Source organism: Podarcis raffonei, chromosome 5, assembly GCF_027172205.1.
Source record: "Podarcis raffonei isolate rPodRaf1 chromosome 5, rPodRaf1.pri, whole genome shotgun sequence".
NCBI lineage: Eukaryota > Metazoa > Chordata > Lepidosauria > Squamata > Lacertidae > Podarcis > Podarcis raffonei.
In genome coordinates, this window is record NC_070606.1 from 16,735,152 (window position 1) to 16,760,490 (window position 25,339).

General features: G+C 44.8%; 1 protein-coding gene across 31 annotated transcripts in view; it reads right to left on the minus strand.

Moving 5' to 3' along the window:
- CAMK2G (calcium/calmodulin dependent protein kinase II gamma) overlaps positions 1-25,339 on the minus strand; it is a 158,373-nt gene that overhangs the window by 70,080 nt on the left and 62,954 nt on the right. For all 31 annotated transcript variants that reach the window (XM_053388029.1, XM_053388033.1, XM_053388028.1 and 28 more), the window contains exons 3-5: positions 22,149-22,208; positions 2,447-2,501; positions 1,335-1,400 (exon numbers count right to left, since the gene is read on the minus strand). In XM_053388029.1, coding sequence (XP_053244004.1) covers positions 1,335-1,400; positions 2,447-2,501; positions 22,149-22,208 — 181 coding nt within the window. The remainder of the gene's footprint in view (positions 1-1,334; positions 1,401-2,446; positions 2,502-22,148; positions 22,209-25,339) is intronic.

The window sequence follows — 25,339 nt, forward strand, 5'->3', positions numbered from 1 at the left end:
TTTAAAGCAACATTTCAGGCTGGGATAGATTGCATTTATTGGAGGAGGAGGAATCCTTGCCTTGCTTTGCTTTGCTGCCGGCTTCCTTCAACCATTAAAGACTTCCATACAACAAAGATGCACCCAAATCTCCTCTCACTTGCACACATCTAGCTGAATGTATCCACAGCCTCCCTACAACCATAAAGACTAGAAACTGCTTTTTGATTATTGCAATGAGAGCACCGGTTTCCTGACGTCTCCACTGCATGTGGTTCGACTTGCTTACTTGATCAAAGTTGAAGAGGACCAGGTAATGCGGAGCTAATTGCTCTGCTGGCACTAGTATGCATCTCTTCAGTTGCAGCCTATTATGAGCACGACTGCACAGACTGTTCTGCTGGGGGAGGCGCAGTAGACTATCCTGCCTTGCGACGCAGAGTCGGAGTCAGGCAGATGGCCTTCTCATTCCTTTCAACTGAGATTTAGGAAGGTTTCAGCAGCCTGGTGAAGCTTTCCAAATACACTTCCTAACCGTAGGTGTCGGTAAACCCCTGGGCCCAGGTGATGTGGAAATACTGTGTTATGCAAAGATGAGCTGAACTGCAAGGCTAAGCACGTTTTTTGCTATTTTAGGTGCCTTGCAGGCTGCTCTCAGATTGACTTTATTCAGGCAACTGAAAACCCTGCCAAAGTTGTGCCTAAAATGTAGGTACAGGGAAAGAAATGCAACAGCTATAGCAGAACTACCCCACCCTCCTAAAAATGCTGCAGCATAGGTGTATGGTTTCAGGGAGTGGGTGGCACTGTGGTCTAAATCACTGAGCCTCTTGGGCTTGCCGATTGGTAGGTTGGCGGTTCGAATCCATGTGATGGGGTGAGCTCCTGTTTATCTGTCCCTGCTCCTGCCAACCTAGCAATTTGAAAGCACATCAAAGTGCAAGTAGATAAATAGGTACGGCTGCGGCATGTGTTTCCATGCGCTCTGGCACTCATCACGATGTTCTGTACGCCAGAAGCAGTTTAGTCATGCTGGCCACATGACCCGGAAAGCTGTCTGCGGACAAACACCGGCCTGAAGCGAAAAAAGCACCACACCCCATTGTTGCCTTTGGCTGGACAGGGGTCCTTTACCTTTTTTTATGAGACAGTAGTTGGAAGTCCAAAAATTAAATACATCCATGTGTTTTCCCGCTCTCAGGGGAACAGGTACCAAACAGAATATAGGACTAACAGGGTGTGGAATGGGAGAAAACTTTGCACCGTACACAGTACAGACTCCACAAACAGTGCTGCGAGAATTCAGTTTGCCCAACCCAAATCAGGGGGCATACAAAGTGACAAGCTCTTCTTACCTGGCATCCGCTTCACTGTAATATTCCCTAGCAACAATGTCTTCAAAAAGCTCTCCACCAGTGACCCTAGGAAGAGATATAAATTCATGAGGATACAAGTACCCACTTTTCATTTGGAGGCTGTTAGAATTCACACTTCCTGCTCAAAGCAGATGGGATTCCTCCATCAGACTTCCCTAAATACTCTTCAGAAGAATTCAGAGCAATCCAGAAACTATAAAAACTTGCTGCTTGTTGTGCATATGCGCAGATTAAAGCCAAGCTATTATTTTAGCTTGATTTACAGTGCCTATTATGCCTTCTGGTTGTACGCAAGATGAAAAGATTGAAAACGTTGTCCAGGTCTGGAAAGCCACCTAAAACATTGCTTTGCTGAATGTCCAACATCATATTGGAATTGCAAACGTACTTCACCAACTCAGATAAGCCTATCCCCAAATGGTGGATTGAATAAACTTCTTCAGCACACCCACAAGCAATCCTTGCTTGTGTTTTTAGACTAGAGTTACCCAAACCTGGGTCTCCAACTGTTTTTTTTATGACTACAACTCCCATCATCCCTAGCTAGCAGGACCAGTGGCCATGGTTGATGGGAATTGTAGTCCAAAAACAGCTGGAGACCCAAGTTTAGGAAACCCTGTTTTAGACTTATCAACTCCTGGCCAAAAAATGGCTCCAAGTACAAGGAATTACTGGGTCAGGTTTATTTCATCAACTGCAGAGACAAATGTGATATCCCTGCAGTTGGCAAGAGCCTATTGCTCTGGTTATTTTTTGCTTTTATGATTAGAAAACTTTAAGGTCCAAAGGATATATCATTGCCAGTATAGGGTGGAAGGTCTAATGACATGGCAGTGGAACTTGGGGTGTCTGCGCAGGTTCTAGTAAAATACACTGTGTAGTACTGTGTGCAAAATTCACACATAATTTGGGTTTAAAAAACAACAACCCCACACACCCCTGAATCTATCAATTGCTGTAGCAATGTCTGGAGGAACAGAAAGGGAGGAGAAAATAGAACACCTGGATATATATTTTATTTAGAAACTCCTTCTACAGCCCACACATTTTTGTCAGTGATGATGGATCAAAGTTAAACAGAAAGCACTTACAGATCAAAGACGAGGTAGTGGAAGCCTTCTTCCGAAATGCTCTCATGGAGCCGCACTGCAAACAACAAAAAGAGACAGAACAAACTCAGCAGGAAACTGAGGAACAGAGGAAGTGAGGCAAAGTGTATTGACCTGGACCAAACCTGTGGAGAACCGCCCACCACAGTGTTCCCTTCATGAAACCACACAACTGGGTTGTGGATATATTTACATTCCCATTTGGTATTGCTGCAGTGAGTTGTTATTCACTAATAAGCGAGTACCAACAACCAACCAACAAACATTTATATAGTGCTTTAGAGTATTCAGAAGTGCCCTCAGTATTCTGTAAGACAACATAGTAAGAAAGGCAAATTTCATCTCCATTTTGCAAATGGGAAACTGAAGCTCTCTCTCTCCCTCTTCTCTTTTTTTGAAGCCTGATCCAATCAGGGCTTTGCCAGTGGGGGGGAAAGGGGGTTTCCCCAATTTAAATCGCCATGCCGCAAAGCTGGTATGAGACTTGTATGTTTTGCCCCGTGCACAATTAGCAGCTTCCACAGGCCATTTAGATCAAGGAAACTACGCTGCGGTAAAATCATCATTAACGGAGCTCTGGTCCAAACCTGCCAAGCAGGCCTTGCTGCAGTGACACTACGAGGGAGCAGCATTCCACAGGGGGGGGTGATCTATATGTCCGATTCCCCAGAGGCCACACACGAGGCACAAAGTCAAGGTGAACGTGAACATGGGCACAGATGCAAAGCGAACCAGTGCCACAGCACAGATCGAGAGGAGACACCCGACTAATGCAGCCGTCAGCAATTCTGCAAGTAAAGGAGGAGGAAGAAAAGAAAACCTGAAATGGAATAGTCAGGGCAAGGATTAGCATTTCTGCTGCTGCTGTAAACTGCTGAGGCAGAAGGAAAGAGTTTCATTGGGCATTCAAGGAGTCGCCAGTTTTTGACAGCCCAAGGCAATGTGAAACAAGGACACTTGCAAGTCAAAAGGTTAAGATGGGGCAGAGAACCTAGGTGGGGCAGCGGGTGAGTGGCATGCAAAGGCGCACAGTAGAGAGAGCAGAATGGTGGCTTTGTGGTCGCCGCTAGAATGGAATATTCAACAAGTAGGTCATCTGGACAATGTACAGCGGAAGAGCAACTTAATTGAAAACAAAAGCAGCATCTTCTCTCTGTGAAATTGCACTCCTTTCACTTAATTGCCTATTGAGCTCCAGCTCTTCTCGAACTGGAACAGCCCCAGTATTGATTGGCTGCAGCAAACCAAACAGAAAGGAAGAAAGAAATGGAAAAGGGAAGGAAGGAAGGAACAAAACCTCACTCTGTGTGTGTAGATGAAAAGGGAAATGTTCTCTGTACAGACAGCAGAGGATGACGAAGAGGAAGAGGAGATGCTCCTAACAGTGTTTGCTGGCTTGGTCCCCCTTTATGGGCAGACACACCTCTGGATTTGTGCTTCCTCCTTTTGTGCTTATTGCCCTGGAAGTGGGCACTGCAGTAGGAGAGGCTAGCAGACTCAGGTGGTAAACCCTTGGACCTCTCTTGACACCAGCCCCTTAACCCACTGTAAGAATTTTGGAAATTCCTCTTCCCCAGGGAAATCTGCAATGGGAGAAGGGGAGAAAGCTGCATTCAGCATAACCTATAAGATCATTTCTGCTACTCATAACACTGCAATGGGGTCCCATCCAGCTATCTAAGCAGTCTGTGGTATGGCAGAAGTTGGATTTAAAAAGCTTGCCTCCTTGCCAGCAAGTGGGGCACAGCATCTCCTGAATAGGCTTGAACCTCAGGTTGCTTCAGCAAACACCTATGTCTGCCAGCATCTTGACAAGCTACAAGAGACTTTGCCTCCTGTGCAGCGGACTATTGAAAAGGTGGCACTGGGTGCCAAAGACCTGGTCCTAGGTGCCAAGGAGTCTGTTTAGTAGGTGTAGCCAAAGGAACTGCCCAGGACAGCATTTTCTGTGTTGCACCCCCGGGAATTTGGCACCAAAACCATACTTGGAGGCGTGATTCTGGCCTTCCTTGCCCACCATCTTCCAACAAAGAAGTGTTCCTCAGTCTGTGACCCTGGGATGGTGAAGAGTTCCTGTGGCTGTCCATAGTAGAGGTCATGCTATGCTCAGCTGACCCTGAAGGAGGTGGGGCTAAGGGGAAACAGGTGCCATATAATTAGACATGACAATGAAGTCATAATCTTTGGAAGTGCCAGGAGTTTCCCCTGCTGCTAGCTGTGCAAGGGGAGGCCACACAGGCAATGCAGACCCACCTGAGCACTCCTGCACCTACTTGTGAGGAGGCACAGCCATGGGGACCATGCTGCTGTTGCCCAACCCTCTCCATGGACCCCAAGGGGTTGGCCCTCCTCCTTCCGTTCTGGGAACAAAGGAGGTGGGGTGCAAACCAAAAAAAGACTGTAGGGACAAAGAAGAAACAGGAAAAGAACGAAATGGAGCCAGGGGGTTTGGGAGAGAGGTTTGGAGGAACAAAAGACAGGAGGAAAGAAGACAGAAAGGGAAAACAGAACAAACACACAAAGTAGCAGGCAATTTGGCTATGCACTTATGGAGCTGTAGCCACACCCTATTGAGTCCAGCATTAGCCAAAGAGAGGTGCCATCCTAAGGTAAAGGAATGCCCTCCAAAAGGCTCTGGAAAAAGAAAAGTGAAGATGTCCTCCTTTCCCAGTCCATTTCTTTAAAAGCACGTACCGTAGCGAAATGGCAGTGAGCGTTATGATCCAAGAAGTCCTGGTTCAAATCCCATCCCATCTAGGAATTCACTGCATGCCCTTAAAGCAGGCAAACCAGGATCTCAGCCTTCTGGCTGTGTGCATTAATGGTAACACCACTATAACCAACCTTGCAGAGCTGTCACAAGGTTGGCTGAGAACGTATGTGAAGTTCTTCTGGACACCGCTGTCTAAATGACTATTTACCGCTATTCCTTCTTGGCATACTGCACGGAACACAGCATTATCCTAAGTGGATTTCTGTGCTTTGGACTTTCCTCAGGTTGCATTAATGCTCCTCCTGTCTGTGTGTTTTACGGTAGGCACACCTGCCCTGTATCCCAAAAACCCAAGAGATTAGACCAGTACCAGGAGGTTCTGTTGCTAATGGACATTTACCCAGAAGTGATTAGTCAGCTCATTGTTATTTAATTAACAGGCTACATCCTGGATAGTTGACTATTAAGCTGCCCTTCTTTTGCAATGCTCTCTGTCATAAAAGTGGTCCGTTGCATTTTCTTTAAATCATTTACAGATGGAAATGCCGTGTTCTGTGTCTTCCCATGGGCCTCCTTGATTCTGGTACCTTATATTTTCAAAGTTCCCCACTGAGATTCTCAACGAAAGAACTACCCGTCCCTCCTCTGTGGTTAGGAGCGGTGGACTCGTAATCTGGTGAACCAGGTTCGCTTCCCCGCTCCTCCACATGCAGCTGCTGGGTGACTTTGGGCTAGTCACACTTCTCTGAAGTCTCTCAGCCTCACTCACCCCACAGAGTGTCTGTTGTGGGGGAGGAAGGGAAAGGAGATTGTTAGCCGCTTTGAGACTCCTTAGGGTAGTGATAAAGTGGGATACCAAATCAAAACTCTTCTACTGTTCAGATAGGAAGCGCCATCAACTTCCCATTGAATTTATATAAAACCACCTATGGAAGGCGGACAATCGCAAGAGAAACTTGTTTCCCCAATTAACAATTACCACGTTAACAATAATGACATTTTAAAAACTCTTTACAAGCAGGGCTTCCTTGCTAAATAAAACTGTATTCAACTCCATTTACACTGTTCATATGTAAGCCTGGTTATAAACCACAGTTAAGGAAATAAGCTGGCTGTTCAGTCCAAGCAGCCCTCACTTTGCTCCTCCTTTCCTACAACAGGAAAACAAACTATGGAGCGGCTGGCTTAGCATTATGTGCAAACAAGCATTCATGGTTGATTGGTTTCTAAACAAATGCATGGACAAAAACTTGGGTCCCCGTTCATGATTTCTTTGGAGAGAAACAAACCATGAGTGTTGGCTCACATATGACGCTAAGATAGCTGCTCCATGGTTTGTTCCTTGCTCTAAGAAAGGAAGAGTAAAAAGCAGGGACTGCTCAGCTGCTTGCAGAAGTGTGTAGCTCATGCACCCACTAATTTCCCCAACAATTTAGCTACCGTATTTTTCGTCCCATAGGACGCACCTAGTTTTTTTGGGGGGGAAATAAAGGATTTTCCCCCTTTCTTTCCCCCCAAAACCAGGTCGGGGAACAGCAGGATGGCGGCGCTGCGCCTCCCCGCTGTCCCCCGAGCTTGTGGGGCTGCCCGATGTCTGCCTGAAGCACGGGGCGCTCTGCTTCAGCGCTCCCCGCACTCCGTGCAGCAGGCTGCGGATAGCTTCCCGAAGCGCGGGGTGCTCTGCTTCAGGGCGCCCCGCGCTTCAGTAAGCAGGCTGCTATCCGCATCCTGGGGAGCCCTGCGGGAACTCCCGTGGGCTCCCCAGGCTTGCTGATAGCTTCCTGAAGCCTGGAGAGCGAGAGGGGTCGGTGCGCACCGACCCCTCTCGCTCTCCAAGCTTCAGCGAAAGCCTGCATTCGCCCCATAGGACGCACACAGATTTCCCCTTCATTTTTGGAGGGGGAAAAGTGCGTCCTATAGGGCGAAAAATACGGTAAATTTAATATAAACAAGGCCACTGGAAAGAGCTTCAAAAGCACAGCTTGAAAAGTGAGTGAATGGGCAACAACAGCATGGCAAAAAATAAATTCAGCGTGACTGGATGTAAAGTGATGTACATTCACGTATGCAATGGAGATCTGAACTGGCTACGCCTATCAAGGAAGAAGATACTTGGGTTCTGGTGGATAGCTCAATGAAAACCAGGGATTTTTTTTTCAGTCCGTACTCTCCAAAACGCAGCTCCGGCACCTCTCAGGTGGGCATCATTGCTATTGTAAGACAACAAGGGAGGTGTTCATTGTGAGTTCTGCCACCTTTTTTTCTTTAAAATAAAAATTAAAAAATAGCACTGATGAAAGCCAGCAGCTTTGAAACAAGCAAATTCCAAGCTAGGATCTGAAAATAAAACTGCCAATATCATAATGCCTTTATATAATCTATGGAGCAGTTAGATTTGGAATACTGTGAAGAGTTCTGTTTGCTCACATCTCAGAATGGATAGGATAGAGAGCTGGAAAAGGTACAGAAAAGAGCAACCAAAAATAAGATACAGGCTGAAGCACCTTCCCTACAAGGAAATGTTGAAGTATTTTAGGTGTTCTAGATTCAGAGAGGCAATTTGGGGTGCGGCGGGTTGGGGGTGGTAGTAAGGATAGCAGAAGCAGACAGAATTACTGTGTGGAGAGAGATAATGATTTTGCTTCCCCATCACAGTCCTAATACTCAGGGTCAACCAATTAAATGGCTTGGCAGAAGATACAGAACAGACAAGTCATCCATCCTGTATAGTTTATTAATCTGTAGTTATCATATTTTATTTTAACTGCAGTATGTTGTTTTGGGTTATTTGTAAGCAGAAAATGCCGACGGTACTAATGAATAATTAGTAAAATAAATCCATGCCTAATACATTGGTTATCCTCCAATTCGAATTAAGCCCGCTGGACTCCTTTCATCTTTTTTCTTTAAAAACACACACACACACACACACCAACACACCAACCACCACAAAAACTCTGCCACCCACCATCGCCTCCTCATTTTCAATCAGATACAGTGCTCTCTTCCACCCGCACAACCCAAAACCTTGAGGTTCACAAAGCCTTTCTTTCTTTCTTTCTTTCTTTCTTTCTTTCTTTCTTTCTTTCTTTCTCTCTCTCTCTCTCTCTCTCACACACACACACACACAGAGAGAGAGAAGAAGAAGAAGAAGAAGAAGAAGAAGAAGAAGAAGAAGAAGAAGAAGAAGAAGAAGAAATGGACAGATTTCAATACTGTAGGAATCTCTCTGTGACATTTAGGCTGCTTAGGTGAAACAAATGCTGATGCAAACAGACAAGGCAGCAATGAAATGGGGATCTCAATTTCTTGCCCAGTAACTCCAACATTCTCTCTCTTTCTTTCTTTCTTTCTTTCTTTCTTTCTTTCCCCATGTCGTGTAGTCTCCAAATTGCTCTGGAGATCCTTTTGCAACAAGACACTCTTTATAAATGCCAGGTACTCAGAGTCAGCACTAACCTCATCCCTGGGCACATGCCAGGCAGCCATTAGGCAGAATCTGCATCTCTCCATATCGGTAATGGCTCTCTCGCTGCCCCCATGCATTAGCTATTGGGGGGCAGGGAGGCAGTTGCCCTACTGAACTACCGCAGCAAATTGAGTGGAGATGGGATAAGAAGAACAACCAGAATGAATTTACTCCAGCCTACCCCCCTCCACCGTCCCCACCTCAAAATACTACACTCAGCATTAAGGATGTGTTGAAGCTACAAATATAGAATACACACAGGCTGACAGACGGCAAAGTGAGTGCTATCATCAGCAGCAACGCAACTGATACACACATTGACACAGATGGCCGCCACCCACTCGCCATTTTCCCCAACTGCTCATTATCCCAACACAGCCAGAAACGCGCATGGAAGAGGCTGTGAACAGCCCCGCCACATCAACAACACCCATTGCCAGCAAGACTCCCCATTGCACACCAAGATACAGGTTCCCAGTAGGAGTTCACCGTTCAGCTTTGGCTGTCAAGGGCAGCTCAGCTTCCCACCCCCAGCTTCTCCCTAATTATATTAAAACGGGCAGAGTTTTGCTGCAGCTGCTAAGGCAGCTTCCAGAAAGACTTTCCTTTTAATTAAAAGTTTGCTATTAAAAAGCATTAGCATGTGTAATGCAAATAATCCTTTGTAAATCATCTGCTCCAACAGCAAATGACGGGCTTCGCCGGAGTGGTAACGGGTGACATAAGGATGGTTAGCTAACAGGACACCGTGTGCAATTATTCACTAGTTCCTTGGGATTAACCCTCTTTCCCCCAACCAACACGCACCCCAACCAACCGAGCCACACCAGGGATAAAAAGGGAGTCAAGAACTTCCTGTCTTCTGTGCCAAAACCCCCCCTAAAAAATACGTGCACTGCCTGCCTTTCCAAACTGAAGAAACTCATCCTGTTTTTCAGCAGATCCTTGCACATAAGAGATCCATTGCAAAAGCAATCATTGGCAGCAGAAACACCCAAGACACAACTGAAGAGCCCTCTACTAAAAGGGAAAAAAAGAGTCGGGGAATTTGGGACACCACTGAGGATGGAAAAGGGGGAGTCAAGTCAGAATCACTGCTGTTTGTGTAAGGGGTCAGTTCCCAGCCAATCCTGCTTATTTTTGCCATCCGGCCCAAATCAAACCAACCTTCAGCACCTACCTGGCTTGAGGCCCAGCTATTTGATGGACTGCCTCTCCCAGTCCCTACCAACCTGTGCCTTAAGATCTGCAGGAAGGCCCTGCTTGCACTTCCAGGAGAAGTTGTAGTTTGCAAGGCAACAGTGCAGAGAAGGGCCTCCTCTGTTGTGGCACTCTGGATCTGGAATTCCCTTCCCCTGGAGTTATGTCTGAGCACTCCCTCTGCTGTTTTTAGACATCAAGACAAATCTTTTTATTCAGGTCTCTGGAGACGCTGATTTATGTGACATGTTTTTGCTGTTGGATTTCTGTTATATAATATTGTTCATTTTAATACTTTAATATTGTACTGATGTGTCATGTTTTTATGAACTGTTGCTTACCACCCCGAGAACCCTTGGGTTGAAGGGCGGGTTATAAATCTGATTAATAATAAAACAAGAAAGAAAGCATGTAGGGGTAACGTTCCAGAGAATTGTAAAGGATAGGGGAGTGGGTGCATTTTTCACCTCTAGCACCAAAATTACTTTTGGCCAGCTAGACTAGAATGCTACACTGTCGAAGGGTGGGCCTTGTAGGAGGTTCACTGAATGACAATGGAACCGTTTGGCAACCAGCTTCCTGCAGACATAATTAACGAAATTATCACCCAAGAAATCATCGGTGGAAAAATACGAGGAAAAATAATTCAATTTATAAAGCAGCGACTTTGGAAGATGCAAACATGATTCCAGGAGATTCGAAAGTGAAGAGATGGCAAACCTTTCCTTCCATTTGTTGTCTGTGTGGGTAACTTTAGCCCAAGGAGCATCAGTAAGTTATCATTAAAGTTATGGCACCAGTGTTTAATCAACTAACTGATTAAAAGCATTTTGATAAATTAAAAATATGCCCTGAAACAAGGCAGATCTAAAACATTTTTTTAAGACATACAGTGGAAAGGTTTCCAAACATCTTGGAAGCCGAACGCTGAAAAGTGAATGCTTCCGTTTTCGGATGCACCTCGGAAGTTGAACGGCTTCTGAGGCGCGTTTCTCAATTTTCAACATAGACTTTGCTGACAGGCCTTTGATCCTGGGTTTTCAAACGTTTCAGAAGTCGAACGGTCTTCCGGAACGGATTATGTTCGAAAACCAAGGTTCTACTGTACAGTGGTACCTTGGTTCACGAACTTCATCCATTCTGAAAGTACGTTCATAAACCAAAGTGTTCTTAAACCAAGGCGTGCTTTCCCATAGCAGCAGGGGACTCAATTTACAAATGGAACACACTCAACAGGAAGCGAAACATGTTCTTATTCCAAGGCAAAGTTCACAAACCAAAACACCTACTTCTGGGTTTGCAGCATTCTTAATCCAAGTTGTTCATAAACTAAGCTGTTCTTAAACCAAGGTACCACTGTACTTACAAGAACTGTAGATGACAGCCAGCATCTTAAAAAGAAGCACACTCTCTGTACCATAAAATAGGACACACGTCTGTCCTAAAATAGTATTGTTAGGAGATTGTTAGTCTTTTAAGATGCTATGGGACTTTTTACCAATTTATTCTATAAAGCAGGCTAGCATAGGTGCCTCTCAGTTTTGTTGGTAAGTGCCCCAAATGTGTGGAAGAAATAAATACTGTGGAAACGAACGATTTCTACCTCTCTACTAAAATGGCCAAATGAGTGATGGAGGCTGCAGCTACCTTGCTAGTAATGTTTCAGCTTACGTTTCTTTTAGCCTTTCTGATAGCCTCTTTTCCCCTAGGAATGCCCAGCCAAAAAAAGATAGATGTTCAAAGTCTGCATTGCCTTCTCCTATGGTTTTAAGGAAACCTTGTCTGCTGGCTGCAAGACTGGCAGTAAGTTCAGCAGTCCCATTAAAATTTGGAAGGCATGAAGAGAAGCAGTAGCAACCCAGAGATGCTGAGCAGTTGAGACATAACTTCTGGCAAAGACCAAGATAAGAAATTACACAGGATCCCAAAGGCTCAATCAGAAGACAGATATTTCCCATACTAAGAATACAAAGATAAATGGGGAAGGAGATAAGGAGGAAAAATAAGGATATACAGATCCAAGAAAGTACTTGAAAGAAACCTAATTTCAATATGAAAGAGAGAGGGTGGTATCATTTGTGCCACCCAAAATCTACTCCTGCCCACCACCAGTTAAGAAGTTGAGCTAAAAAGCAAGGGGGGGGGGAACAGATTCTTTAATTTTTAGGCAACAAACCTTATTAAGCCCCCCACAAATTAGAGTTCCAATGTACCTCCGATCTCACCATGCCAAATTTCCCACCCCAACAAGCAGAATTCTATTTACTATTCTACATTGGCCACCCTCCTAAAACATCCAAGAAAGGAGAATTCAAAACGTCCTCAAGCAACTTGTTCTGATATCTCCACCACATCCCCCAGCGCAATGTGTTGCCTGGGAAGTGTTTTTGCAGAGGGGGAGGTTTGATACCAAGTAGGGGAGGGAATGAAGATTACTATTTTACCCTACAAACAACTCCTGGAACCATGACAACCCAGCCTTCTCTTCAGCAGCTGTGAGATCATTCCAAAGCACAACTATTCAAAGCAGGAGCTGGGAAAACAGCAAACTGTGTCTCCTATCAAAAGGGACTCAATAGCAGGTCCTGTGCCCTTCCCTCATGACTCCAGGTTCACACGGGAAAAATGGAGTCACCCCATGCAGAAAGCATGGGGCACAAACGCTGGCTTAGCATACTGGCATGCAAAAGTCCATTGATGTTGCTTTTGCGAAGGGAGAAACTGGGGGCACGAAACTGAAGGACGTCAGGAGCCAGAGTTTCCCAAGCTGTTCTCAAAAATTCTCTGCTTCTGAATCCATCTTAAATGCGGTTTGGGCACTCTAAACTCAAGGAAGAGGCTCCGTGCAAACTTTCAAGGTTGGGAAATGGATTCCTGCCTATGAAATACTCCTCCTACTTACAGAAGCACTGGTCTCTAAAATTGCATGTTATGAGTTTGGGTTATTGCTGCTTTCTGATTCCAGGTTCCACTTCACCCTCAGTACCCATGAATGCTGGTGGGCAGAGGGTTGGATTTTGACCAAGGTGGAGCTCAATTTGGGCCAGTTACCATCTCTCGATGGTACTCGAGTTGGACTCGATGGCCCTTGTGGTCTCTTCCAACTCTATGATTCTATGATTCTCAGCATAATTTTCCTCACAGGATTCTTGATGCGATTACAAAAATTGTGAGGAGGGAACTCTGAGCTACTTGAAGGAAGGGGTGTGTGAACACAGATAGAATTGTAGTGTTGGAAGGGACACTGAGGGTCATCTAGTTCAACCCCCTGCAATGCAGGAATCTCAACTAAAGCATCCATGATGGATGGCCATCCAACCTCTGCCTCCAAGGAAGGAGAGTCCTGCAGGAGTTCACACTGTCAGGAAGCTCTCCTGACCAGAGACAACCTTGGAGGGCCCAGCATGACATGGCCAAGCCATTGGGCACTGCGGGCTTCTAGAGAAGTCTTCTCCTTCTGGCTCCAGCTCACATTTCAATAGGGGTGGGTGAGGAAGTAGCACAGAGATTCCCTTTCTAGCCCTGCTTTCTAATCCAGAAAGAAAAGAATGCTTGCAACATGTTGTGCTGTGTACACACTACCTGCCAGATCCACAATTAAGAAGGGCAACCTCACAGCTGGTAAGGTTAATTGTTTTAACCTGCCATTGTGACAAGAGGATAGTCAAGGGATATTTGGGCCTTTCCCAAATGTCCAGAGATTATTCCCACCACCACTGTCTGGATATTACTCATATTCCCACGCCCATTTGGAGAACTGAACACACAAAAACCATATACTTATTTATATGCGCTGTTGTCTCAATATTACAAGATTAATTACACAGGGTCAGGAGGCACCCAACATTAAAATAAAAAAACATTAAAGGGTTAAGGGGAGACAGTCTCTCCCCTCTTCTCAAACCCACAAAACAGAATGTAGTAAAAATAATTTCCATTTGGATGGTGGCCAGCAAGAAAGTGCTCATGAGGAATGCGAGAGTGAACTGGTTGCAAATCATGCTTTAGTGAAGCTATGCACAAAAAGAAGAATTTATCCTCCCTGACTTATTTGCAAACAATGCACTCGGCTTTTGAGCTGCCTTTACCAGCCATAGCTCCTTTCACACCCCCTTCTTGTCCTTCCACAGAGATGGGTAGATTATGGTCCACTGGTTGATCACTTTGCCAATCTACAGCAAGTTGCTCCTAACATCTGCTGGTTGCATCATCATCATCATCATTTCTAAAGAATACCCTAAAGTGGGGAAGAGGGTCTTGTGGCCCTCTAGTTGATTTCAGACTCCAGCTCCCATCAGCCTGTCCAATAGACAGGGTCAATGAAAGTTATAGTCTGGAAAATCTGGAAAGCTACAGGTTGCCCATCCCTGCCCTAAAGCTAGGTATTATTTGCAGCCTGTTAATTGGAATGAGAAGAGTGTACATTTGCAGCTCTCCTAGCTGAACTCATCAGAAAAGATCAATCTATTGGTGCAGCCAACCCTTCATCTGAGTGGGTTGTGGGTTTTTTTGCAGTGTTTTAATTTGCATGAGCAGTTCAGAAATTACTTCACTGATATATAAAGAGGTGAACACAGTGACTCAGTGATGTTTACTCCAATAGGAGATTTGTATTTTCCTCGTTTTCATGATGAAGACTTAAGTGAAAGGTATCTCTGTAGTTTAGAGTGCAAATTCATAACTGTTGTGTAAAATTGCTATATCACATTGTATATTCATAACTATTGCATATATACATGGGCTATTTATGTCTTCCTATATGTTAAAAGGGGGAGCTGGTGCAAACTGGTTTATGTGCTGCTATCCATTTTTATCATTATTTGTGACTGTCAGGGCTGGGCTCTGAGCAGCAGTCTCCATTAAGCCAGGAACCAGTAGCTGTGGGCTGAAGCCAACATTCAGAACTAAAAAGAAAAGCAGGCTTGAAGGACAAAACCAGGAAGCAGAAGCAAATGGCAAGCTGAAAGTCAGGACCAAAGATAGCCAAAGGATACAGAACGCACCAGGGCAAAGAAAGAGCTTTGTTCCTCAAGCAAGGGTTAATTGGAACTGGAATTTTATCATCTTTCCGGTCCAAGAGGGTAAAATGGCAAGTCTGGGTGCTGGATGAGTGACCTGGAAACCTGGGCAATCACCCCCACAATCACATTGTACTTCTGAGAGACTACAAGTGCCTCAAAAACACAACATGGCAAGCATAAATCTTACGGCTTTTCTCATGCTGGGGGTGGGGTGGGGGGCGCCATTGCAGCAATTGCACACCCACCCCTCACAAGCTTTAATTTTGCAGGTGGGGAGGAGAGAAGGGGACTATGACCTCACAGTTCTAAAGGTGCAACACGACGTAAGGGGGCAAGGCAGTTGTGGGCGCGGGGGGCGGGGGGCTGACAATCACTCTTTTTTTGGTAGTAAACTGCCAAAGTCAACCACAATTTGAGGACTCCTGACCACAAGAGTTGTTCCAATTCGAATACAAGTATTAATTATGTGATGCGAAGAAAAAATGGGGAAAGGAGAAACTGTAATACCCCAAGGGTATTTTGTCAAATGAGTTCCCAGAGCAAAAAATGTGTCGAAGCCTTAGATGTTGTTCTTGTATTTTCAACATCTCACCACTTTACGGTTCAACGTTTACGGTGCAAAGCCAGATTAACTATTCTGCGAAGTATTCTGTGCACTAGGATCCAAAGTGAAAGGGGTTCAACTTTTAGCCTACAACAGCAACAGCAACCAGCTGAGCAATATATCATGTTTCTAGACTCAGAAAAATTAAGGAAATTGGTAGCTTGGCCGGTATAATAGAAATTGATGGTTGTATTCAACGTTAAAACTAAGGAAAATACTCCGTTGGCACGATGATTTTTCCTTGCACAACTGAATGCCCTCCCTCTGCGCCAGAGATGATTTGGGGGTAGTAAGGAGCGTGGAGGGAAAGGGAAGAACATTCAACTGCACTAACGCTAATCCTTGCACTAGTGCTAATATTTCATCCATTACCATGCTGATTATTTATTTTATGTGTATTCTGCTTTTCAACTGAATTATTGATTCATCAAGCTATTTCACACGCCAGAGGAATTGTCTTATTTCTTTCCAAATCATCAGAAATCATCTTAGATGTTTCACAGTATGTAAATTCACAGCACAATCTATACCTGTTCAATGGGGTTTTGCTCCCAGGTACATGGGTATATGAGTGCAGCCTAAATCATTGCTGGTTAAAAAGCATGCATGCAACTGATTGAAACATTTATTTGCTGCCACCTCTTCCTGCAGTTCCAGTGCTATACACTATCTGTAACCTTCATGAACATCCGTTACATAGAACCTGAGGGTATATGCAGAAATTGAAGCACTCAAATGATGAATATTATTTTTTTGGAAGGTTGAAAGACCTCTGAGCCATTATGCTCAGTAAATCTAAAATTCAGAACCACTTCTGTCACACACTGGACTGATGCCGCATTCAAGAGCACACACGGAGGTTGAAGAGGCATGAAGCCCAATAGCCGAGTCAAAGCTTCCTAGTTAACATGGTTCAATTATGCTCAGCTTCAGTCCATTTAAGTTTCTCATTTGGTTTCCCAAGGCATCACACCTGGACCCTGTTGCCTGCACTAAGTTCTTCCTAAAAGGTAAAGGTAAAGGGACCCCTGACCATCAGGTCCAGTCATGGCCAACTCTGGAGTTGCGGCACTCATCTCGCTTTATTGGCCGAGGGAGCCGGCGTACAGCTTCCGGGTCATGTGGCCAGCATGACTAAGCCACTTCTGGCGAACCAGAGCAGCGCACAGAAACACGGTTTACCTTCCCGCTGGAGCGGTACCTATTTATCTACTTGCAAGTTTGATGTGCTTTCGAACTGCTAGGTTGGCAGGGGCAGGAACCGAGCCACGGGAGCTCACCCCGTCGCGGGGATTCGAACTGCCGACCTTCTGATCGGCAAGTTCTAGGCTCTGTGGTTTAACCCACAGCGCCACCCGTGTCCCTGCCCAAGTTCTTCCTAGGCAAGCATTAAATGTCAGCGCTGGCTTAATAAAACAAATTTACATTTTCCCAGGAAGAGATAAAGCATCAGCTCAAGGTTAGCTCGCCTACGGCATTAAGGAATTAACATGACGGTGGCAATGCTTGATGGTGGAACCCTGTGGAACGCCTTCCCGTCAGGTGTCAAGGAGATGTGTAACTATATAACATTTAGAAGACATCTGAAGGCAGCCCTATACAGAAAAGCTTTTTAATGGGTAATGCTCTATTATGTTTTTATATATGTCGGAAGCTGTCCAGAGTGGCTCAGGAAACCCAGTCAGATGCGCAGGGTACAAATGTTGTTGTTATTGTTGTTGTTGTTGCTGCTGCTGCTGCTGTTGTTGTTAAACTAAAAGGTTACAAATAGAACAGGGCCATCCCTCAAAATCAGCATGCCCCACACATTACAATCCTGCAGTTGGGGCAGGAGGAAAGAGGGGGAGAGAGCGCAAATCTAGACAGAAACCAACTCGGATGTCCTCTTCCATTTGTAAAGTTGGCTGGCATATCTGCTGCCCCATGCAGCGTTCCCTCATTCCCTCTGAAAAACCTAGTATACAGTGTAGTGTGTTCCTCTCCCTCTGGCTCCACATCACTGGCTACTGTTGGCAAGCAGGCATGGCACTGGCGTTAAAATGCCAGGCCTCCAGGTAAATTGCATTTGGTATTTCAGAGGGGGAAATGAGCCTGCTGCTTCTAGTAGTAACCCTCTTTTTCTAGGAACACTTTATTGCAGACATAAACGAGGTTGGGTGTGACTTAAAGTGATCTTCTTCAGAAGTATAATCCTGCCAACTTAGCTTTCCAAAGCAACAGAGGAAATCCAAATTGGGGCTTTCTTTTCCCTTGCTTAAAAGAGAGAGAGAGGTCGCTTTACCACACCCCCCGCCTTCCCCAATGGTGCACCACAAAGACTGACATGATGGGCAGCTTTCCACAAAGCTGTGGAACAAGGAACAATCCTACTGCTGTTTGGCAGATTCAGTAAATAACGTGGTTTTGTCCCCAAAACCGAACTTTATTTTTTCCTCTCTTTTTCCCCAGTTCAAGTTGAAGTTTGTTCCCACGATCCCACCACTTGTTGCAGCCCTTCAGCGAACCCTCCAAGCGAACAATTATCGTGCTCCCTGTTCCTTGGGGTGACAGGAAATAAACCTGCTCACAGGATGATAACCATGGAAACACAGGCCCAGAGTGAGTGGAGCTCTCCAGCAACAGACAAAGGAACTTGCAGTGTAGAAATAAAAGACAATCAGCTCTCCCCATTTACAGAAGCTAATGGTCAAAGGGGCCAGGGATCTGGCAGCTTAAGAGCTCTGCATCTGAGACTTCTGGATCTTCTGAATGCAAGACTTCAAATGAATGCTCAGGGAGAGGGGCCAAGGATTGGATGTGGGGTGAGTCCCAAGAGTTCAGTGGAGGATGAGTATGTTAGGCAACAAGTCCCCTGTTCAACAGTTTGGACTGTGCAGCAATGGATGTGTACGTAGGGAATGGCTCACTGGTGTGGTTCTTTTACAGCACACAACCTTTGTTGGGGAGCAGGCTTGTAAACTGCCTATTTGGCGGCAAAAGCAGGATTCCCAAACCCATGGCATGCAAAGCATTGAGCGGTGTGTGGAAGAGTGTGTCTGTTGCATCTGCAGGGCTATGCTTAATTCTTTCCTTGTCTGACATTTTCTTCTACAACTATCCACTTACTCATCTGCTTTTCCCCACTTTATTTTAATGAAGCTTCTACCTGCCTTTACATTTTGGAAAATGCCTTAGGAACGTACAAAACAGTGAAACACACACAAAAACCAAACTAAAGGGGAGGGGGAGCAGATAAAACAGATTTAGATTAAAATGCCTAGGACAGAAAGCTTAGGCTGCCAGAACTAATGCTTGATAGGGAAGAAAATATATTTTTGCACTGTGGTGGAAAGCCTTTGGGGAAGAGGCAAGAGGGTTCCACAACTTCGGTGCAGCCATAAAGAAGACACTTTCTCATGTCCCAATCATTAAATGCAACTCAGATGGTGGTGGGACACAAATAAGAAATTCTTAATGAGGGAACAGGGTTCATATGGAAGAAGTCTTTCAAGAGTCATAATGGCCAGTCTGAATTGGAGCTGGTATAGTTCTTGGAACAAGGAAGTTGCATGGTGAAAACAACTGGATCCAGACAGCTCTTCTGAGCCAGCAGAGGTTTCCAGACACTTCTCAAAATTCGGTCTCCCCAGCCCTATTGAAGATCTCTACAGCTTCCAACTAGGGTTACTGGGAAATGCAGTTTCCCCAGTGCTGCTGGCGCTTATTAGCAGCCCTGAGAAATGTAGTTTCCCCCAATATTCCTGGCTAGTGACTCCGAACCATGGCCACATGAGAGGCACCAGAGAAGGGAACCAGGAAAGAGGTACCTTCCTCAGGTTCAGTCTCATATCTGCACCACCAGAGAAGGAAGACTGATACACCAGTAGGTGGAAGGCAGGAGGAGATTTGCAGGAGAAGTTTGCACCATCACTAGTGCAAAGTCCTCATCACATGTTAGTGAGAAATCAGACTAGATCTTTGGGTTGTAACCTAAAGAGCAAGCAGCTATGAACTTCCAAAGCAGGGTGACAGTAAGGTCTCCCAAACATATGACAGCACAGCCCTTTACGGCCTTTGATAATTATCTACTCATTTGCTCATCATGTCATACAAAAGAGTCTCAAGGCAAAAGTAAAGATACAAATATAAATAGGAGGGCAGGTGGGCGGGGGAGGAATCACATATGAGATTAAAAACACAAGCAGCAAAGCACCAAACGTGATCACACACAACTTCATAGAACAATAAAAAACCCACATTCCCCAACGTCAGCATGACCACTATCAAATTAATTAATTAAAAGATGCCCGACAAAGCTGTGCGGGAAAATCAATCAAATGTCTGGGAGAAGAGGAAATTATTTTCCTGGAGCCAGAAATATATGCAAGCCAGACTCCAAAGTTCCCTGCTTCGTAGTTCCAGAATTAGTTTGCTGTTGTTGTTTTTTAAAAAGGGAAAAACACTGAGTTAGCTGAGAGAGGCATGTGTGGGGAATTAAGAGATGGAAACACCATGACCAGAAAAAGGAACCACGTCAGATCCCTGCGCCTGAACTAACTTTTTTACAGGGAGTCTGAGGAACGGAGGCAAAATTATGGTGGGATTAAATTCTAGGCCAGGGGCTCTCCGGCGGCAGTCTGCCATATTCATTCAGGTTGATGGCTGAAAATGGGAGACAGCACTTCCATCACACTAAATATTCATATTGATTTTAGCTGCACTTTTACTGGTTCTTTTATTTCTTATGTTACATCTTATAGCATTACAATTTAAATTCCATGGAATACAATAAGGTACAAGATGCAATAAACAACAGGATCAATGAAATTACAATTAAGACTCATACAACATCTAGCACAGCACACGACAATGCATCACTGCAATGGGTGGATGGGGTAGTGGTTCACCAAGATCCTCAGCAATTTTCAAGTGGCACAAAAAAAAATTGGAAACCACTGTCCCAAGCCTTCTTGACAAAACAGAAACTGGCAAATCATCAGGTCTAGATGGCATCCACCTAAGAGTTCTTAAAGAACTCAAGGGTGAAACTGCTGATCTAACAAAAATAAATGACTTGTTCAAAAGATCAGCCTCCATAAAAGGGGACAGGAAAATGGTTGGTGGTCACACTGATTTTTTAAAAAAGGGATCCAGTGGAGATACTGGAACTTGCAGGCCAGATAGCTTAAACATAAGTTCTAGCTATACTGATAAAAAGCGGTAAGAGATAAAATAGCCAAGCATACAGAAGAACAAGCCTTGCTGAAGCAGAGCCAGAAGGTCAAGTTGTGTGCGGCAGCTGTGAAAAAGCCCAATTCCATGCTAGGGATAAATAGGAAAGGAACTGAAAATAGGACTGCCAATATCATGATGTCATTATAGGAATGTATGGTGTGATCACACTTGGGAGTACAGTGTACAGTTCTGGCCACCTCAACTCAACAAGGACACTGTATAATTGAAAAAGGTTCAGAAATGGGCAACCAAAATGATCAATGGGAAGGAAAAGCTTCACCCTTTAGGACTTTTTCATTTGGAGAAAAGACAAGTAATTATGCATGGCATGGGGGGGATAGGATAGAAGTTTTCCTTCCTCTCTCACAATACTACAACTCAGGGCAGCTGACTGCTGGAAGATTTGGGGCAGAAGAAAGGAAGTACGTCTTCAAACAAATTGTGGAACTAACTCCCACAAGAGGCTATGGTGGCCATTTACTTGAGTGGCTTTAAAAGGGAATTAGACAAATCCATGGAGGAGAAGGCTACTAGACCTGATGTTCTACCTCCTATGTTCCACCTCCACTGTTGCAGGCAATATGCTTCTGGATTCCAGTTGCTAGAAACTACAGGCAGGTGTCTGTTCAGCCCCTGTAAGAACAGGATGCTGGTCCAGACAGGCCTCTAACTAGATCCAGCAGGCTCTTCTTAGGTCCTTATGGATATGGGTAAGGAGCTGTGCTGGGCACTGGAATGCCATTTGCATAGAGCAGAAGCCTTGGGCTTATGAGGCTTCAGCAGGGATGCCCAACACCATTCTAAGTTTCCGTTTGCTAGGATGAAGTTCGGAGACCCTCTTCTAGGAAAACGCTATTCATTTCAGAGATAGCGCACGTGCATGCACAAGGACAAGGGCCCTATAAACAGTGGTCAGTCATACAGCTAAATGAAACCTCCATATTTCAGGGGCAGTATACCTCTGAATATCACCTACTGGGGAGGGAAGAGGAAGTATGTGACCTTCATGCTTTGCTTTTTCTGGCTAGCTGCGCTTTGGTCTGTTCCAGCAAGCAGTTCTCATTCATGTAATGGATCCCTTCACTGAATATACCCTAGAGCAGAGCTAACCAAGTAAGCAGTCAGGGACAAGCCAAAGGGAGTGCAACCACTCTGTAACGCCAACCACTCTCTTCTGCTTGGGTGTGGAGGAGTTGAGGAGACAGATCAGGGGATGGGCCGATAGTGGTGAAATGCAATTTCTCTGAGGAAATGTCTTTCGAAGTGGAGGACAGAGGTAATTGCCCCTCACCCTGAGGTAGGCTACCCAAAATGTTTCTCCAGCTCAAATTATCGCTCTCTACCCACCTGACTCTGGCCCCCACAAAATGGCTCGCTCACCATTTGCAGGAGAGAAAATTCCAAAAAGCTTCCTGTCCCTGCTGAGCTGAAGAATTTGAAGACTTTTCTCCCATGCTACTTACCGATATTTGGGTGTTTTAATAATCGGCAGATTCGAGCCTCACGTTCCAGTTTCTGGTGATCTAAGAGTAGGAGAAAATAAAATAAAGAGTTAGTTGGCAACTTTTGCTCCAGGGCCCTTGCTCTGATCTAAACAAAAAGCCAGACAGACACACCAACAGACCAGCCGCAAACGGAATGTGGCGGATGTCTGAGAGCAGCCTTCTCTCTCCCAGAACATGCCTTCCTCCAGGATGGCAAGCAATCCTGACAATATTTATATTGAAGGTCGGCAGAGATAGCGTTAACGCGCAAATGACATGGTACTTTTCTATGCGAAAGGAATTGCTTTAGACGGCCCGTTCTTTCATTGTGTGAGACTTTCAGTAGTTATACACGAGACCTGAGTATCTTTTCTAAGGCACATATACTTAAATGTGTGTTTAGGTATATTCTGCTAATCTCCTCTATTAATAATCATATCAAGATACTCCTCTGAAGGAAAGGTGCATTGCTCAAAACACATTTGGACTGAGACGATTTGACTGCCTCAATAAATGTGTGCACCTTTTATTCATTCTTTCCCTCTCTCATATCACAATTTTTCTTTAAAATTCAAATTATTCTGGGTTCAGAATAAGCAGTTGAATGAACATTTTGTCAAGGCCAATCCAAGACATTTTGGCACCTGAGGCAAACCCCAAAATGGCAGCCCCTCCTCCCACCAGAGAAGAAGAGATGAGTGCCAAAGATCGAAATCAGGAACAAGGTGTAGGGGAGATCAACATCGGGATCTGTTGCCCCGATCCTGCAACATGAGGCAGTCACCTCACGTGGTCACATGTGTGGGGCAGCCCTGCTTTTTGTTGATTTGTATAATCTGGGTGTAGAACTAAGTTTCCTTGGTGCAAAACATGAACAGAACTTGGTATCAGGGGAAATGATTGCTTTGTTTTTGTTATGTATTCTGTGTTTTTATATTGTAATTTTTTGTTGTGGATGGCCTTGAGATCTACAGATGAAGGGCGGTATACAAATTTAAAGAGTAAAACTAAGACTAAGAATAAAACATATTGGGAAAGGGTTTACAGAAGAGAGTAGGATAACAAGATTAGTATCGAAAGCCAAAGAATTCACCCTTAACCTGTTTCTAGGAAAGATACACAGAAGGTTAGGTTGGACAATCTAAACCCATGTGGAATGGCTTGGAGGTGGGGACACAGAAGTGCTGCCAGTTATCTTTATATCCTAAGGAGGACATTTATCGCAACAGAAAAGCAACGTCAGTTCCAACAGGGTTGTCATCTGGACTAGAAAGAAAAAGCATCGAGGCAGCAGCTTCTCCATAACCCTGAAAAATCAGACATGATGTGTGTTTGGGGAGGGGGAGGTTAGGGAGGGAGAAGATGCCAGAGGGCCCTTTCTAGTCACCAAGGATCAGACAGAGAAGTGATTTGTCAACTCAGTGATCACGTCCCTTCTCTAACAGCAGCAAAAAGGAGAAGATCATCAAGCAAGGTGAAAACAAGGCCTGAAAGTCAACAAGGAAGACTGGCGTTTTTTTAAAGCAATGCTGGTGCTGACTTTGGGCAGCTTCACCCCTTGCCAATGGTAGAGAGTTATTGCCAGGATTTGTTTGCTTGTGTAAAGGAGGGAGACTGCCTCTAACCTCAGCATGCACACACGTTTATTGCACCAATATTGAGCCTGCTGTTCTCTCGCAGCTCAGAGAGATCAAAGTCAGGGGCTCATGATCAACAAGCTGGGTTGCAGAGGGGTTTCAAGAGGGCCTCCAGCCCCAGGGAAGAGCTGCTGTTATGGGTGAGAGAAAACCTACCACCAAAAAAGTGTCAACTGCGCCTAGTGGTTTTTGGAAGGCCTTCCATTTCACACAAGACAGGGAGGTCTCATGCACCTTCAAAAACTGTTCAGAAGCAAAATATAGTAGTACTATTACCACTGCAGCACAAAGTCGCATCACCCTGCCACTCTTCCTATAGTAATACTTCTCCCCCAAACTAAGAATTAGTCCTAAGGATCACATCAAGCATCCCAGGGCAAGGAAAGGAAAGTGCTTGAGCTGCATCAAAATGCAGCGTTTCAGAAGCACGGAGCAGAAGTATCAGAAGGTCTCCTCCCTTGCACCCAAAAGATGCCACAAACTGTGCAAGCAGAACCTCAAAAGATCTAGTGCAATGATCACCAAGTATGAGAACAGCAGCTGCACAGCAGAGCAATGCAGTTCTTTGCCACTCCAACACAGTGGAAGGAAAATACTGATTAATCTTTTATACAGTCTAAGAGCCTTTCTGCACATTATGTAGCTGTGGCTGCAGATTTGGCTGCAGAGCTGATCTATGTGTCACACAGAACAAGGTGGTAGAATTCTGGATGCTTCCACTTCAGACAACAAATGGGAGGGAGGCATGCTTTTGAACACCACCATCCGTATGCAAAGACAAAGCCATCAAAAGTAGGTCTTCGGTGAGAAGACCCTGCTAGGATACTTCCCCCTCTTCATGGGTTAGTTTTCTGAAGGCAGGAAGTAGCCTGTGTGAATGTTCCAAAAATATTAATACCACTCCCCACCTGGAATCTGATGTGCTCATCTCAGCCTCCTAATTCATTGCGCATGACCTGCATCTTCAACCTGCTCCTGGGGGTTAAATGTTGGGGCCCCCTTTTTTTGTCTGCATGCACAAACAAATGCAAACTTGCTTCTATGGAAAGAGAGTTGGCTTTGGATTTTGGTCAGCAAACTGCTCATACAGCAGGACATGGGCTCACAGGAAGGGCAGAAGGTTTCAGTATGTGACTGCAGATATATATATATATATATATATATATATATATATATATATATATATGGATTAGGGACTGAGAAGTGACCATGCGCCAACAACAGGCCATAAGAGTCCCACAACCTACCCAAAAAAATTTTAGTTGCCTATTCTATTTGTCATTAATCACACAAACTATAAGGGCTAGAAATATGCTTTTCAAGAAACCAACAACAATAGATAAAGATTTACATACCGCATTCCACAACTACAGAAATGAAGAGCTCCAATTTATAAACCTTTGTGAAACATGTACCTGCATATAAATCTGTCCTCTGCATTATTATTTCCTACTTGATTAGTACACCCAGCTATCTTTTTAAATGCCATAAAAGGGAAAGTTTCTAAGGTTTTCAGTGAATAAAAAATATTGG